The following is a 17,816-nucleotide window of genomic DNA, read 5'->3' on the forward strand; positions in this document are numbered from 1 at the left end:
CAAATAGAGTAATGTTGAATTTATTCATATTAAGGCGGCATGGTGGTGTAGTGGTTAGCACTGTCGCCTTGCTCCTCCAGGGTCTGAGTTCGATTCCTGACCAGACTCGATTCCCGTCTCTGTGTGCATGGAGTTTGCACGTTCTCCCCGTGCTTGGTGGGTTTCCTCCGGGTACGCCAGTTTCTTCCCACAGTCCAAAGACATGCAGGTTAGGCTAATTGGCGTTCCCAAATTGACTGTAATGTGTGAATGTGTGTGTTTGCCCTGTGATAGATTGGCACCCTGTAGTGCCCTTAGCCTCCTCGGATAGGCTCCAGGTCCCTGCGACCCTGAAAATAGGATAAAGCAGTACAGAAGATGAGTGAGTAAGTAAGTAATTCACATTGTATTGGTGGCCCAACTGGTTTATAGTGGTATTTGTTGAGACAAGTAATATTGTGAACTTGAAAACTTTAAAGTGCCCCTATTATGCTTTTTTAAATATGATCTTTCATGCAGTGTGTCATGTAGCTGTATGTGAAAATCTTCACTATCTGTGATGCTGACAGTGCACGATAAATGAAGTTTTTGTCTATTAAAAAAAAAAAAAAGTCTGCTTACATTCGCCTAAACGAGTCGTTAGCAATTCTAATTTTTCTATGTTATGGATCCACATCTGTACGTGACATATTTGCATAATGTCCACCCACGTTCTACGTGGTCCAACTTGCCCGCCATCTTACAATTAACATTACCACACTCTTGTTAATGTGACCGAGCATACATGCCGGGTTTGTTTATTCTCAGCCATTCACCAAAACTGAACTTAACACTCGCGAAGTGCACATGTCCCTTGCTCTTCTACGGCAAGCCCAGAGGGGATAAATGGATCACACACACATATGTAGAACACAAGTGCCCGTGCATCTAACATTAGCACAATATAACAAATTCGGTCTGTTACATTAACATATGACACTTACCACTGAAAAACCTCCTGCTCCAGTCATGCTAGCAAAACAGTTTCATCGTCAGACTCCGGCTCGAATTGATAGGGAAAAACCCATGCCATCTTTTCTATGTAATGTATTGACTGGTCTCCAGAGCCGTCGTTCAATTATGGTAATGGCCATTTCGTTTTCCGACACACACTGTAGCGGTAGACCAATCATAAAGGACCGCGCCATCCGACCAATCACAGCAGTGAGGGCTCACACGAGTCCTTTACAAATAATTTAGAAATGGGGTAAAATTGAATATTTTTGTACTAAAGTGTTTTTCGACAACACACCTACTGAATTAACTAATAAATTCAAGTCGAGCAATCAATTTATATTCACTGAAATGCAATCTATGATTTTATAAAAATAATCTTTTCTTAAGGTTCCCAGGTTTTTTTATCTGTTGTTTGACAATCTGTGGGAGCATGATAGCAGTCCGCGATTAACTAATTATTTAAATGATAAAATAATAAGTTATCATAAATAGATGAACCTATAGGCAATGTCAAATGTCACTATTCTCTTGCTCAAAAACACTGTACAAAAAAAAAAAAAAAAAAAAAAAAGAGCCGTCTTAACATGAAAATGTTTTGTAACAAGTTGCACAATTTACTCAACTTTCAGAAGAAAAAAAATTGCTGGCCAAAAAATATTTCACATTGCTGTTTAGTTGTAATATTGTGTACCTAGTTCAAAATCTTATGTTGACTCAACTTGTAATTCAAATATTTAAGTCAGCTCAAGTAGTTTTGGTTGTGGGCTCAATTATTTCCTCTAGCCTTGACTCGGCCCAACATTTAATCAACTCAAAAAGGCAAGCTGGCTTTCATTGTAACCGTCACGAACTGGGTGTAGTGGCTGGTGTTGATCGCCGTGGGCGTAGAGAGCAGGCATAGAGGCAGAGGAGTTGTGTAACCCAAAAAAAAAAAAAGAAAAGTCTTTAATGAACAGTAAACAAGTATACGTACAAACTCAAACAAAAGAAACAATCAAACAATACTTCTCTGGCAGGACACAGGCAGAAGGATGAAACACAGGAAAGAACACACAAACTACGCGTGGAGCTGAAACTGGAGACTAGGGGAGACACGTAGAGACGGGACTAGGGCTAATGACATGGCAGTCAGCTAGGCATAACTTTTAGCTAAACATGGGTAAGATTGCTCTTAACCATGGCAGTCAGCTACACATTCACCTAGCTAAACATGTCTTCAGCCCCAACATGCACCAAGCTACACTTACCTAATAGCTCAACACACACTAGGGAATTAGGGCACAAACACAGACGGAGGATACCCAGTGGCTAGGCTAGGGGACACTCACAGGCTAGGCTCACTGGGACACTAGGGAGGCAGGAAACACAGAATAGCTAGAGACACTCATTCAAGATGGCGCCGGTGAGGTCGGCTGCCGTCACGACTGCTCCGACCACCTTTTCTTTGTTTTTGTTCTTTAAGTTAGTTTACAGCGTTTTAAAACCGGCAAAATTACCACCATGGGGTACATTAGTTATGATAGAGACACTCTTGTTTCTATTGGTATACAATGTACTCACAATTCGACGTTTTTAACTCCGGATCCGAGCTGGCCGAGTAAGATCCTGAGGGACAACAAAGGACGCGACGCGAAGCGGCGGCCCCGAGGAAAACGAGCCGGCGTCAGGAACAGGCTGAGAGCCCGTGCACACCGCACACCTCTGCCTAGCATCCTGCTCGCCAACGTCCAGTCACTGGAAAACAAGCTCGATGACCTCAGGGCCAGGATAAAGTTCCAGAGAGACATTCGGGACTGCAATCTCCTCTGCTTCACCGAGACATGGCTGAACCCAGCGGTGCCGGACCACGCCATTCAGCCGGCCGAGTTCTTCTCGGTTCACCGCATGGACAGGACGCGGGACTCGGGGAAGTCAAGGGGAGGCGGCGTGTGTTTAATGGTGAACAGCAGCTGGTGCAACAGCGCGAGCGTTGTTCCTCTCACACGCTCCTGCACACCAAACCTGGAACTACTGTCCATCATGTGTCGTCCTTTTTACCTTCCTCGGGAGTTTACATCGGTCATAATCAGCGCCGTTTATATTCCACCACAAGCGGACACGGACACTGCCTTATGCGAGCTGCATGAGGCACTCACACAGCAACAAACACAACACCGGGACGCTGCGCTTATTGTGGCGGGGGACTTTAATAGTGCCAACCTCAAACGCGCAGCGCCAAACTTTTATCAGCATATCACCTGCCCCACCAGGGGCGAAAGGACACTGGACCACTGCTACACAACGGTCAAGGACGGCTACAAGGCACAATCTTGTCCACCGTTTGGTAAATCCGACCACGCCGCCATCTTCCTCATGCCAAAATACAAACAAAGGCTGAAACAGGAAGTTCCGGTTCAGAGGGAGGTCGCGCGCTGGACGGACCAATCGGTGGCCGCGTTACAGGACGCACTCGATGACGCAGACTGGGACATGTTCAGAAACAGCTCCGATGGTGACGTCAGCGTGTTTACGGAAGCGGTTGTGGGATTCATCGGGAAATTAGCGGACGATACCGTAGAAAAAAAGACTATTAAAACGTTTCCCAACCAGAAGCCGTGGGTGGATAAAACCATCCGCGACGCTCTGAGATCTCGCACCGCTGCCTACAACACGGGACTCGCGTCGGGGGACATGGAACCGTACAAGGCTGCGTCATACAGCGTCCGGAAGGCGGTGAAAGAGGCGAAGCAGCGCTATGGGAGGAAACTAGAGTCACAACTCCAACAGAGTGACTCTAGGAGCCTGTGGCAGGGATTGAGAACAATAACGGATTATAAAGCACCAACATCCGGTATGATAAACGCAGACGTGACTCTGGCAGATGAGCTCAACACTTTCTATGCTCGCTTCGAGGCTGCAGCTAAGGACGCTAGCGATGCTAATGCTAGCGGCGCTAACGGCTGCAGACAGGAAGTCACTGCCAGCACCGGAAGCGCGTTCATCATCACCGAGCATGACGTGAGGAGAGCCTTCAAGAGAGTGAACACCAGGAAAGCAGCAGGACCAGACGGCATCTCAGGCCGTCTCCTCAGAGCCTGCGCAGACCAGCTAGCACCTGTGTTCACTGAGATATTCAACATCTCTTTATCTCAGTCGGTGATCCCCACATGCTTCAAAGAGTCCATCATTGTTCCTGTCCCAAAGAAACCTCATCCTGCTTCACTCAATGACTATCGCCCTGTAGCCCTCACTTCAGTAGTGATGAAGTGCTTTGAACGCCTGGTCAGAGACTTCATCATCTCTTCACTACCAGACACACTCGACCCACTACAGTTCGCTTATCGTCCAAACCGTTCCACGGACGATGCAATCTCTCATCTCCTCCATACATCTCTCACTCACCTGGACACTCGGAGGGGGAATTATGTGAAAATGCTCTTCATCGACTACAGTTCTGCATTTAATACCATAATTCCCTCCACACTTACCACCAAGCTGGAGCACCTGGGACTCAGCTCATCTATGTGTCAGTGGATCTCCAACTTCCTAACTGGCAGACCACAGGCAGTAAGGATGGGCGGACATGTCTCAGCCCCTCTCACTCTCAGCACTGGAGCCCCCCAGGGTTGTGTTCTGAGCCCCCTGCTGTACTCTCTGTACACCCACGACTGCGTGGCCACTACCAGCTCCACCACCATCATCAAGTTCGCTGACGACACTGTTGTGGTGGGCCTGATCACGAACAATGATGAGACGGCCTACCTGGAGGAGGTTGGAAATCTGGAGAACTGGCGCCAGAGGAACAATCTCCTCCTGAACGTCAGTAAGACAAAGGAGCTGATAGTGGACTTTAGTACAAAGCAGGTGAGGAACTACCAGACCCCCGTCATCAACAGGAGCCCAGTGGAGAGAGTGGACAGCTTCAGATACCTCGGTGTTCACATCACGCAGGACCTGGCATGGTCCTGTCACATCAACACCGTGGTAAAAAAGGCCCGGCAGCGTCTCTACCACCTCAGACGCTTGAGAGACTATAGACTGCCCTCCAAGGTGCTCAGGAATTTCTACTCCTGCACCATCGAGAGCATCCTGACGGGAAATATCACGACCTGGTTCGGGAACAGCACCATGCAGGACAGACGAGCTCTACAGAGGGTGGTGCGATCAGCTGAGCGCATCATCCGCATCGAGCTCCCTGACCTGCACTCGATCTACAACAAGCGGTGCTTGACCAAGGCCAGGAAGATCGTGAAGGACCTCAGCCACCCCAATAACGGACTGTTTACTCGGTTGCGGTCTGGGAAGCGATTCCGCTCCTTGAAGGCCAACACAGAGAGACTGAGGAGGAGCTTCTTCCCGCAGGCGATAAGGTCTCTCAACCACAACCACACCACTATGCAGAACTACACAATATTTTCATAATTGGTCAAATCCATCAATCTTCTTACATCCATGAACACTATGGACAATTACACGCTCACCTACCTTCATATATACACTACATGTCGTACGTTACATCCTGGACCATTGCACAAAGACACTTTAATAACTTTGCACACCTACCTTCACAACTACACTACATTTTACAGTTTTACGTTTACATCCTGGACCAGTGCACAAAGTCACTTTAATAACCTCTGCACTAAGACACTTTGTTCCATGCATATTTGCACACACCGTAAAGTATATTTCAATTTGCACAGTATATTTCTATTTTGTACGTCCTATTTCTATTTTTATTTTTAGTTCTATTTTTTCATAGCACATTTCTATTTTTATTTTTAGTTCTATTTTTCCTAGTTTAATTTAATTTTGTAATTTAATTTCTATCGTATTTCTTTTATTCATATTTATTTCTTATTTGTAAAATTTAACTCTCTTCTAGGGTCAATGGCAGTCGTATAATACATTTCACTACATTTCGTACTGTGTATGTTTGTGTATGTGACAAATAAAATTTGAATTTGAATTTGAAACACAAAGGGGCTATGGCTAGAAGCATGCTAGTTAGCTCAAAATAGATTTTAGGTAAACACGCTCCTAGCCAAACACACACCTAGCTACTTACCTGACTCTAGCTAAACACACAAGAACACAGGAGGACAAAAACCACAGTACTTACATACATCTAGGACAGGACTGAATCAGCTCCACTAACAAAGACACACCGAACATACACAGAAACATTGCTAATAGGAGAGCCCAAGTCAACACAACTTAAATCAAAATATAAACTAAACAAAGAACAAGACAAACCAAAACAAAATGCCCACACAACTGACAGTTGTAAAACCAAAAATGCTCGACCCAGTTTCCCAGACTAAACAGCTATTTATAGATGGGTTAATGGCTACCCTGGCTCAGGTGTGCACTCGCATTACCTGACCGAGGTGCCTGCTGGGAAACTGAGTCAGCCAACAAAAACTACAAATAAAAAACAGCAACCTCTGGTGGTGGACCCTTACAGTAACTCACTGGTGTAGTTAGTTCAAGTGATTTTTTTTTTTATAAAAACAAATTGGCCTTAGAATACCCCAGTAATTATAGCTAATAATTTATTCTTCTAAGTTAAAGCAGTAATCTGCATAAAACAGAAGGAATACAGGTTCTACTTTGCTTAAAGGTCAATAAATTACCTGGATAATGATGTCTAGCAGGTGGCGATGTGTCTCTCCTTGTAAAGGAGGTGATGAGGGACCTGCAGAGACCTGCAAAACCTCTGTCGGTTATGTACAGGAAACAGTATTAAGCGATTCTGCCCCATGTTCTCCTACCAGCTGGAGGTGCCAAGAACACCTCCCTAGGGAGGCGTCCTGGTGACATCCTTACTAGACGCCCGAACCACCTTAACTAACTCTCCTTTCTGCGTGAAGAAGTAACGGCTACTCATTATGTTTATTACAATAGCCAAGGGTTTGATCATAAGAATTTGATGGCATTTCTCTTTCAGCTGGTCCTGCATCATTGGCATCTGTTTTGTCCGTCTCCATCATTCTTGTGAGTTTAGGGCGTTGCAACACACACACACACACACACGGGGTGCATTTTTTCCTTATGGGTTGCATTATTATTATTTTTATTATCATTAATTTATTTTTTACTCAGTAGCGAATATTATTTAAATGTAGCAAAGTACAATAATTAAAATTAGAGATTTTAAAAACTACTTTAAAAAGTAGCAGTACACAAAATAAAATACTTAATGACAGTAACGTGAGTAAATGTAATTCCAGCTCTGACTGAAACATATTTAATTTAAATAAAGTAATAAAAAAGAATAAAGAGTCCACAGAACAGCCATCTTCAACTCTTTAGTGCCGTCTGATAGTGTCAGTCCGGCGGGGGGAGGGGGGTATTATAAATCACGTGATTGCATCTCAGTGAAGATAAATTGCTGGCTCAACTTGATTTTTGTAGTTTATTTAGTCTGTGTCATGATGTTACCTGTTGTATTAACAAATACGCTGTAAGAATTTGGGCAACAATACAATATTAATTCATTCAACATTTATCTAGTTGAATTTTTTTTACAGCTAAAGCTTTACAAATACTTTTAACATCAATTTTACAGAAGCTACTTTACCCGAAAGAAATTATAAAATACTGTTTTGTGCTTTGTGTATTTTTTTCATTAGAAGAGTGTTTCTGACTCCTAAAAATGCCTTCAGAATTTGAGTGTCTGGATTTAGAAACATTCAACATGCATTTATTTTTTGGGTAACAGGTAATTAGGCAGGTTACTCAGCGACTAAAATATAAGGTAAAGCAGTACACGAGAGGCACAAGCTGGGGATACATTTACAAAAGCTAGCGAGCTAAACAGCAGTGTCCTGGCCCACCCCAGCACACATGGCTACAAGAGCGCTCATCTAACGCAGAAGTGTTTAACAGTTAAGGAGTAGTGGGATTAGGTGATATAAAATTGTTGTGTAACAGCTTTGACAAAAACAGTTTTTACAGTTTTAACGTTGCTTACTGGACGTTGCTTTTGGATGATACTCGTCTGACTTCTCCAAACCAAACTGCAACCCCGTTGATAGGGAGGCTCTTAACAGCATTTAACAGGGCGTTTTGCGTTTTCATGTTGCCAAAGATATTTTTAAATGTAGGTTAATTATAAAAAAAAAAAAAGAAAAAGTAGAAGTTTTTAAAAACTTACCTGGCTATGTGTGGTCATGGCCTTAGTTCACAAGGTGGGGTACACCCGGAACAGGGTACCAAACCATCTCATGGCACGCACACATATTCATTCACACACTATATGGGCAATTTGGAAACACCAATTTGCCTAATCCGTATTTAAACTGCGAGAGGAAACCCACGCTCTAAACGAGGCTGGAGACTTGATGATACTTGGTGTTCGTGAATCAAAATTCGCTCGTTTAGCAAGCCAAAATTAAAATCTTATCTTGCAGAACGCTCGCAAACTGGGTTACTAGCAATCCAAAGTTCCACTGTATTTATAATTTGCCATTAGAGCAAATATGTAAAAAACAATAAATACATATTTAATCTTTCATTCGTATTATAAAAAACTATTGTCTTGAGTTAAAAAAGATATAAACTTGAATATTTATCAATTTAACATTTCCAAATATCTTCACAAGGCATTATCTATGGTCACTGTCAGTGTTGCATTTTCTACAGAGGTGGACAGAGAAATAAACTTTTGTACTCAAGTACAAATACCGTTACTTCAGTCAAATTTTACTGAAGTACAAGCAAAGTTACCATTATAAAAATCTACTCAAGTAAAAAGTAGCTCATAAAAAAGATCAGCTTCAGGGCGGACCCAGGCTAAAATAGTAAACCAAAGGGTATCTGTATTTTAGTACCTAGATTAGCTACCTGCAAAAAAAAAAAAAAAAAGCCAAAACACAAACAAAAAAACAGGTACCTTCCCTGACTCCCTAAACCTAAAACAGTGAACAAATTCCCTTCTCCCCAAAATAAACAAGTAGGGATAACTGCAGGCTGGAGCAATAGGCGTGCCGAAATGTCGGGGTGTGCCGAAGGGTAGAGGGCATGTCGAAAGAAACTGGTGGGTGAATGGAGCTTCTGCGTTGGCCAATCAGCCTTCATTGATGAAAGGAGCTTCTGCGTTTTTATAGGTTTATATGTAAGTACCTTTATTTTAGCGTGGAAGAACATGGCGGCGGCAAGGCTTGGTGTGGTTAGTCAATATAATTTTTTTTTTTTCGTCATTTAATTGTTGTCTACAGACATATATTACTGTGAGATAAAACACGGATAGGTTTTCCCTCGAAGTAGGGGTTGGCAGTTTGTATCTGTGACAGTTTTGCGCTACAGATGTTTTTAGGCCTCGTGAAATGTTTTAGGCCTCGTCATTTTATTCTGACCCGAGAGTTTGAAGGATTCTGTTTCATGGACTGCTACTACAGTATAAATGAATGAATGAACAGATTGAGTGTACAGGTTGGGTGGAGTACACTCTTAAACGGAGCAGCTCTGCCTCTAAATAAAATGTTTTATTGGCTAAAATTGTGTCTGTTTACTGAATAAGAGCCACTTCAAAGGTTACTAAACTGTACCCATCCTCCTCTTTATTGTGGTGTTTTACGAACCATATTTGTCCTTATCAGGCAATGTCAAAGTCAACCTTATTGTCAATTCTGCTACATGTACAGTGCATACATCTAGAGAATTGAAATTACGTTTCTCTCAACCCTTGTTACAAATAACAGTGAAAAATACACTTAAATAAACCTATAAAAAAAACTTAAATAACGCAAACTTGGAGAACAACAGGGGTAAGATAATTGAGTTACTGTTCTGCAAAAAGGGACAGTTTACAACACAGAAGGCTGATATGGTGAAAAACGAAGCAATAAGAATAGTGCAAGTGTGCTTATTTTAGTTGATTAAAGTGACATTTTAAAGAGCAATATAAAACAGTATAAACAAGAATGTTTTTAGTTTTTATGCAATTTTAGTAAAACTACAGACAAACAACTGTCAGTTCAAAACATTCTGAATGACTAATTCTGTAACTTTTTTTGGTCTTGTTTAACCAATACAATAGTTAATAATATTCCAAAAATATTAAAATGACATTATTTTTATGAACAGCTTGTGGTACTATATTCTTTTAAATAATTGTAATTTATTTTTGATTAAGGAATACAGCTCGAGCTCTATTACGCATGCGCCCATCGATCTAACGTTATTTTCCTCTCACTATACAATAATAAAACTTTTTGTATTACAGAAAGGATTAGTTTTAGACGTGAAAAATCCAATAGGTATAACAATTTATTTCATTGTTAGTTTCTGGTCGGAGCTATATATCCCTTTTAGCCACGACAATGACTCAAACGCGCGATGATGTATGTTTGTAAGAGCACAAACATGCAGTAAAATTAGCTACAAATATATAGAAAGAGCCAAGCAACCAAACCAAAAGGACAAAGCAATAATCAAAGTCAATGGGAGGCAAAAAGTCAAAACCAGACAGAATACACAATCAAATATTTAAACGGCCAAATCACAACCCAGAAATAATCCAACACAATCACAACAAACACCTCGCCTACGCGTCTCTCTCCGGTTTATATATGGTCAGCGCTGGTTGATGACGTCACTCTCAAGGCGGAAGGTCAGGTGGATGCAGATGTAAGGACAGTCAGAAAACCTGGAGTGGAGTCTGGAGTGGCGCGCGACCTGGACACAATACACACACGCAAGCGCAACAAAGCAACACAGACAAATCCAGACGCACACAGAGACCAACATCACGCGCGTCGTTTTATTACGTTTCATTTTCATTCATTTTTGTTTGACTCAGTAGCGAATATGATTTCAAATGTAGCGAAGTACAACACTTCAAACAAAACATACTTGAGTAAAAATAAAATTAGAGATTTTGAAACTTACATTAAAATGTAGTTCACAAAAACTACTCAATTACAGTAACGCGAGTAAATCTAATCTGTTACTTTCCACCGCTGCATTACTAATAATATAGAGGCCATCTGTCAAATGTTTAAAAACAAAAAATGTTTGTTTGTAAGCGGAAAAATATAATGTGCAATTATAACCACCAAAAATAATATAAATCATGAGGCACCAGGAAATAACAGGATAAATGCTTTTAAAAAGTTCGAGCAGCAGGGGGCACTCTTAATGAAATCATCACTCTAGGTGTTATGGATTAGGAATTATTAAATTATTAAATGATAATTATTTAATACGTAAAATTCTTTTAAAATTCATTATTGTCTCAACTTAAAAGGAATGAATCCAGTAAGAGGACTTAAATAAGAATGTAAGAGGACAATTAATTCAATAAGATCAGTAGGGGGCGCTGTGCATGCTGGTGCATTTATCATCTTGCGGTTTACGATTTGCACGATGAATGTAGTAGCGTTCTCATAGTCCTTAAAGTTTAACATTTAAGATTTTAAAACAAGTGGTTGTATTTCACTTCAATTTATTACTGTATTTTATCAGTGAATATCAGGTTAACACTTCTAGTTTCCACTGTGTTAATATTCTTGCTTTTAATAAATCAAATCCTAAACATGGTAAAATGTAATTAAATAAATGACCAGACTTTAATATTCAGTTCAAAGTTTTATTAGTTTCTCTAATTCTAAATTTGTATAAATGGAAAAATTTACAATTCACTGTTTAATCTTGATTTCCTGATGTAAAAAATAAAACCACGCTCATAATGACTGGACTGAACCCTGTTAAACTTCAATGTGTTTCAATAAGACCATGTTTAATTTCAGCTTATAAACGTTGGGTTAAGTTTAAGAAAAAAAACCTGTGACCACATGTATAATTTAAACTAAAATTATTCAAATAATGACAATTATTACAAAAGTGCAACCTTTCCGAGTTCTCCCACACCACCCCACGTCTCTGCTCCCTGCAGTGGCCTCCTGTAGCCACATCAATTTAAAAACAATGATGCAAAAAAAAAAAAAAAAAATTTTAAGCTAAAACGGCCCAACACCCATTTACCTCTCAGCCCTAATCACACCCGCACCGCACCACATTCCCTCCGATCCTCCAGCACTGATTGGGAGGTCCCACCGTCTCTCAGGGATTAAGGGAGACATGGATCTAGACTGTTTTTTGTTCCTGGACCGACTGTAGATGGTGAAATAAACTTCCTCTAGATGTGCGAACATCTGAGTCTCAGGAAATCTTTAAATGATGACTAAAAACCTATCTGTGTCTTCAATACAGTGAAACCTTGAATTGTGAGTAACGTGGTTTGCGAATGTTCTTAAGACGACCAAAATAAATTTTGACTTGGAAAACGAACAAGTCTTGGTTTACAAGCACCGAGTATCATGTATCACGCATGCACACCAGCGGTTTTTCTCTCTCTTGCTCTGTGAAATTGTGGGTCTCTTACTGGTATAATCAACATCCGAGCAAGCGTGTACTGTTTACTATAACACTGTGACTACTTGTGTGTGTGTGTGTGTGTGTGTGTGTGTGTGTGTGTAAAACATATTTTACACGTCTCATTAGAGATGTTAAAGATCTATTCTTTCTCTCTGCTTAAGGCTTTTGTTTGTGTGCACGCACTTCATTGGACACCGTGCCACACACACACACACACACACACACACACACACACAGACCCCTCCTACTTTGGGCTTCACAAACACATACACACACACACACACACACTTTCTCTCTGCTCTACACAGAAACAATGCTCTGTCGTGATTCTTTTTAAAGGTAAAGTTCAGGTTAATTTTTTTATTTTTACTTTACAGCAGTGATTCTGTTAGTGTGGTGCTCAATCTCATTAGAGAGATTTCTTGTTTATTTTTCAGATAAAACAGGGATTCTGTTTCTCCGTGTGCGCGAGTGTGTGAAAAGGGTGGATGAAGGGTAAATGTGTAAGATGAGAAGGGGGAGAGAGGAGCTTACTTTAGACTCAAACACAACACACACACACACAGCGCCTGCACGCACAAACGGAAACACTTATCTGTCTGGATTTATTTTTAAGGTCTTTTTTTTCAAGGTAAAATGCAGATTAATTTGTTTTATTTTTAATTAATATTTTTTTGTTAATTATTTTTATGTATTAATTTTTTTGGGCTGTGGAACAAATAATTTGAGTTTCCATTATTGTTTATGGGAAAATTCAATTTGGTTTAAGAGTGTTTTGGAATAATTGCAGCTTCTGGAACTAATTATGCTCGTAATCCAAGGTTCCACTGTATTTGGGCCAAATGTAAATGTAAGAAGTGTAACACTTGAGCAAGAAACAAGATCAAGGTTTGTTATGTTATACATTAGCGTAGAGTTCAGAATTGTTCTCCACCTGCTGGACATTAGCATAGACCTGAGAGTCGTCCTCCTTTTGCTGCTCATTGTGGACACTCCGGCTCTCACGCAGAGACATGTTTCTGAAGCACAAACTGCAGGTTAATTGTTGTTAATTGATAAAGAAATAATTCAGCATTGCAATTTGTTACATGTTAAAATCTTATGCTGTAGGTGAGACAGTATTTAGATTGTATAGAATGTACTTTTTAAAATGAGTTTTACCTCCGGCTGTAAATCACAGCTCCGAAGAAGACTGAGATAATGATGATTACTCCAGCTGTCACACCAACAATCATCCAGACTAACCAACGATCAGGATCAGGATTGTACCCTGTTAAAAACACCAGTATTTAGCGTGTGAATCATTAACTTTTCCTTCAGTGATCACTTCAGACATTCAGGAGTGTTGTGAGCAGACGGACCCACCCTCGACCTGAAGGCTGATGGTTTTAGATCCTGACGTCTTGTTGGTTTTCCAAGTGCAGGTGTATTTCCCAGAATCCCTCACGGTTAGAGCAGGAAAGTGAAGAACGGGTCCTGATGTGTTTAACTGCTCGTTGTTCTTAGACCACACAAACTGTGAGGAACTGTGTGTGCAGTTCACATCACATGTCAGATTTAACGAGTCTCCTTGTTTAAGGGTTCCGTTTCCACTGAGCCTGATTAGTGACACCTTTAAATCTTTTTCAGAGAGCAGGAAAGAATCCATGTCACTCAATCAGCACTAAAAGGAGGTCAATAATTATAATACAGCTGAATACTACAATTTGAGCTGCTAAGTCATTAGTTTTAAAAAAAAGTTAGTTTATTCTTTATAAATTATATTTCCTTAAAAAAGATTGCACTGGAACCTTGGTTTGCGTAATTCAGTCCAAAGCTGTGCTTGTATATCAAAGCAAAGTTAATTTCCCCTATAAGAAATAATGGAAACTGTGACAACTCGTTCCACAATCCAAAAATATTCATCCAAAAGTAATAAATACAAAATCTAAAGTAAAAATAAAACAAATTAACCTGCACTTTACCTTTGAAAAGAATTGTAGCTTTAGTGATTTAGACCAGAGAGAGGAGAGGATGAAGAAAGGGGGCTACTGTATAGGTGGACTTTCACACACATGTGCGTGCACACACATTAGTTTACCATCAAAGACTCTCACTTACACAAGCATGCACACACACACACACACACACGATAAAAAAAGCTTTACGTGCACATACAGTACATGATCACAGTGTTATAGTAAACTGTACACGACACACGGATGTTGACTATACGATAATTTACCTGCAACTTGTAGAGTCACTCCTGGTTCACCTGTCCTTTCACCATCAATCCAATCAGTTATAAATCTGAATCTGTACTCTCCAGAATAACTGAACTGTACATTGTGGATTAACAAAGTGCAGTTTAATTTGTTGTCTCCAACGTACTCAAAGTCTGACTTGGTGTTTGATGAGCTGTTATAAACATACGGAGGGTCTGTACACCTTCCTTTGTTTGAGTTCATTGAACACCAAAGCTTTTGTGCCACCTGAATTCCCTTAGGATAATAATAACTACAGGGAATGGAGACACTGGATCCTCTCACAGCACAAACCGGCTCTGGATATTTCACTCCCCAATCACCTGAGAAATAAGTGTTTACATTTATGCATCAAGATTTCAAAAGGTAAGATTTTAAAACAAATACTGTATCTCTCTTTTAAGTTCTACACCAGAGACAAAGCACATACAGATCCTATCAATACTATTACTTTTCGACATTACTTAGTCAGGAGTGTTGTGAGCAGACGGACCCACCCTCGACCTGAAGGCTGATGGTTTTAGATCCTGACGTCTCCTTGGTTTTCCAAGTGCAGATGTAATTCCCAGAATCCCTCACGGTTAGAGCAGGAAAGTGAAGAACGGGTCCTGATGTGTTTAACTGCTCGTTGTTCTTAGACCACACAAACTGTGAGGAACTGTGTGTGCAGCTCACATCACACATCAGATTTAACGAGTCTCCTTGTCTAAGGGTTCCGTTTCCACTGAGCCTGATTAGTGACACCTTTAAATCTTTTTCAGAGAGCAGGAAAGACACCATGTCACTCAACCAGGATTAATGAGATAAATCCTGATTAAATTAAAACTGGACTTAAATTCACTTTTACATTTAAGAGAAGATGACTGCAATGTTTGTAATGCATTTCTGTGGTTAAGAAAAGGTCAATAATTCAGATAATATATATTTTGGATCTTTTGTTTTAATCAAAACATTTTACCTGCAGTTTGTAGAGTCACTCCAGGTTCACCTGTGTATCTGCCACCGGTCACATCAGTTATAAATCTGAATCTGTACTCTCCAGAATAACTAAACTGTACATTGTGGATTAACAAAGTGCAGTTTGATTTGTCGTCTCCAACGTACTCAAAGTCTGACTTGGTGTTTGATGAGCTGTCATAAACATATGGAGGGTCTTTGCATAGTTCTGAATTAGAGTTCATTGAGCACCAAAGCATTTGTGTCACCTGAATGTTGGGATTTGATGTTGGATAATAGTAACTACAGGGAATGGAGACACTGAATCCTCTCACAGCACAGATCGGATTATCAGGATAATTCACACGCCATCCACTGTCCTGAGTGAGAACACCTGTGTAGAGAAATACATGGAGAATAAAGGAGATTGGTAAGATTACATGGTAGTGGTTTAAAGGTTTATATGTGTATTTAAGTGTCTCAGTGTCTCTGATATATATTTTTTCTATACCATTTTATCTGTATACTGTATATTATTACAGATGCTTAAGTTTCTTAGAGATCACAAAATATTATTCTTCCTAGTTCCCTACATTTTGATTAACCTAAAGGAGCATGACAACTCGAAACATGCATCCATAGAAACAATAGAAATTTCCTAAGCCTGACCTGATATGAAGTGTGTGCTTTAATGACAAACATTCCTGCTGATGGTCTCAGTCTGATCCTGTCATCTTATCACATTTAACCAAACTTGTTTTTAATTTATTTACTGGCATAAGTTACTATGCAATAAAACATAGTTAGAACCATTACTCATTCAATTCTGGCTCACTGCAAAATGATATATTTAGGATCTGATGCCACCAAGTTTGTCTTGTTTTTCCTTCAGAGCAGGCTGTGACATAGTCATGACATAGGAAGTGCAACGATGACACGCCTGCTGTGTGTGCATTCACTTCAATTCTCAAACAAGACAAAGTGACTTGTACTAAGTTCTACCACACAACAGTCTTTAGTTTCATATCTGTGAACTCACATGCAATTACACGTGAAACAGACTCTCGTCACGTTTCTCCTGATGAAGTTGATTGGCATCAGTCTTTAAAAAAATGTCATATTGGTGAAGAGGTTAAATGTTTAAATATACTGTGCTGACTGGTATATTATGTTCAGTAATAATCTGATAAGAAGCTTCTATACCCTGTGTGTATGAAGCTGTTGATTGATGTTGATGTGTTATAGTGAGCAGGTGAATGAGCACTACGACATTATTACGTAATAGCTATTTATTATGGAAGGTAAAGATACTTATTCATATTTTAATCATGCGTTTATAAATGTTTAGTAATTAGTTTTAAAATATTAAGTCGAAATGAAATGTTCTTGAATATCACACAGTATTCTTTTTGAGTCAAACTACACCAGTAACTGAGTGTACACACTGTAACATCAATCAGCACACAGTTAAAACAATTAAAACAATAATTCTGTCTAAGAGTGGGATGATGTTTCATACCGGACAGCGAGAGCAGAATCAGAGCCAAGTGCAGCGTCTTCATCTCTTCTTCAGTTAGAACAGTGTGTGTGTGTGTGTGTGTGTGTGTGTACTAAGATTACACAATTGGACAGAATGCTTGAGAACTAAAATAACTAAAAGATTGCACCCAGTAAAGCTACTGCACCATTTGACAAAAACATTCAAATTATTAGAACAGGAAAATGAACAGATGCTTCGTGCAACTTCCCCCCCCACCCACACACATGCACATTAAAACAAAGTGGGCAATTTGGAAATGCCAGTCACACTGTAAAAATTCAACTAATGTTGAATTAATGTATATTAAGACGGGACGGTGGTGTAGTGGTTAGCACTGTCGCCTTGCTCCTCCAGGGTCCGAGTTTGATTCCCTGTGGCAGCACGATAGCAGTCAGCATAACTTAAATATCTAAATGATAAAATAATAATAAGTTATCATGAACAGATGAACCTATAGGCAATGTCAAATGTCACTATACTTTTGCTCAAAAACACTGTGAAAAAAAAGTGAGCCGTCTTAACATGAAAATGTTTTGTAACAAGTTGCACAGTTTACTCAACATTCAGAAAAAAATTGCTGGCCAAAAAAATATTTCACATTGCTGTTTAGTTGTAATAACGTGTACCCAGTTCAAAATCTTATGTTGACTCAACTTGTAATTCAAATATTTATGTCAGCTCAAGTAGTTTTGGTTGTGGGCTCAATTATTTCTCTAGCGTTGACTTGGCCCAACATTTAATCAACTCAAAAAGGCAAGCTG

At 40.0% G+C, this 17,816-nt stretch overlaps 2 protein-coding genes across 2 annotated transcripts in view; one reads left to right on the plus strand and one right to left on the minus strand.

Annotated features, from left to right (window-relative positions):
* Positions 1–17,816, plus strand: part of LOC128514008 (uncharacterized) — a 47,255-nt gene that overhangs the window by 12,613 nt on the left and 16,826 nt on the right. The window lies entirely within an intron of this gene.
* Positions 15,048–17,077, minus strand: LOC128513809 (myeloid cell surface antigen CD33-like). Its single transcript, XM_053487358.1, has 3 exons — positions 17,035–17,077; positions 15,538–15,909; positions 15,048–15,331 (listed from the first exon to the last, which is right to left on the minus strand). The coding sequence occupies exons 1-3, from the start codon at positions 17,075–17,077 to the stop codon at positions 15,048–15,050; spliced, it is 699 nt and encodes a 232-aa protein (XP_053343333.1).

This window comes from Clarias gariepinus, chromosome 26 (assembly GCF_024256425.1).
Source record: "Clarias gariepinus isolate MV-2021 ecotype Netherlands chromosome 26, CGAR_prim_01v2, whole genome shotgun sequence".
Classification (NCBI taxonomy): Eukaryota; Metazoa; Chordata; class Actinopteri; order Siluriformes; family Clariidae; genus Clarias; species Clarias gariepinus.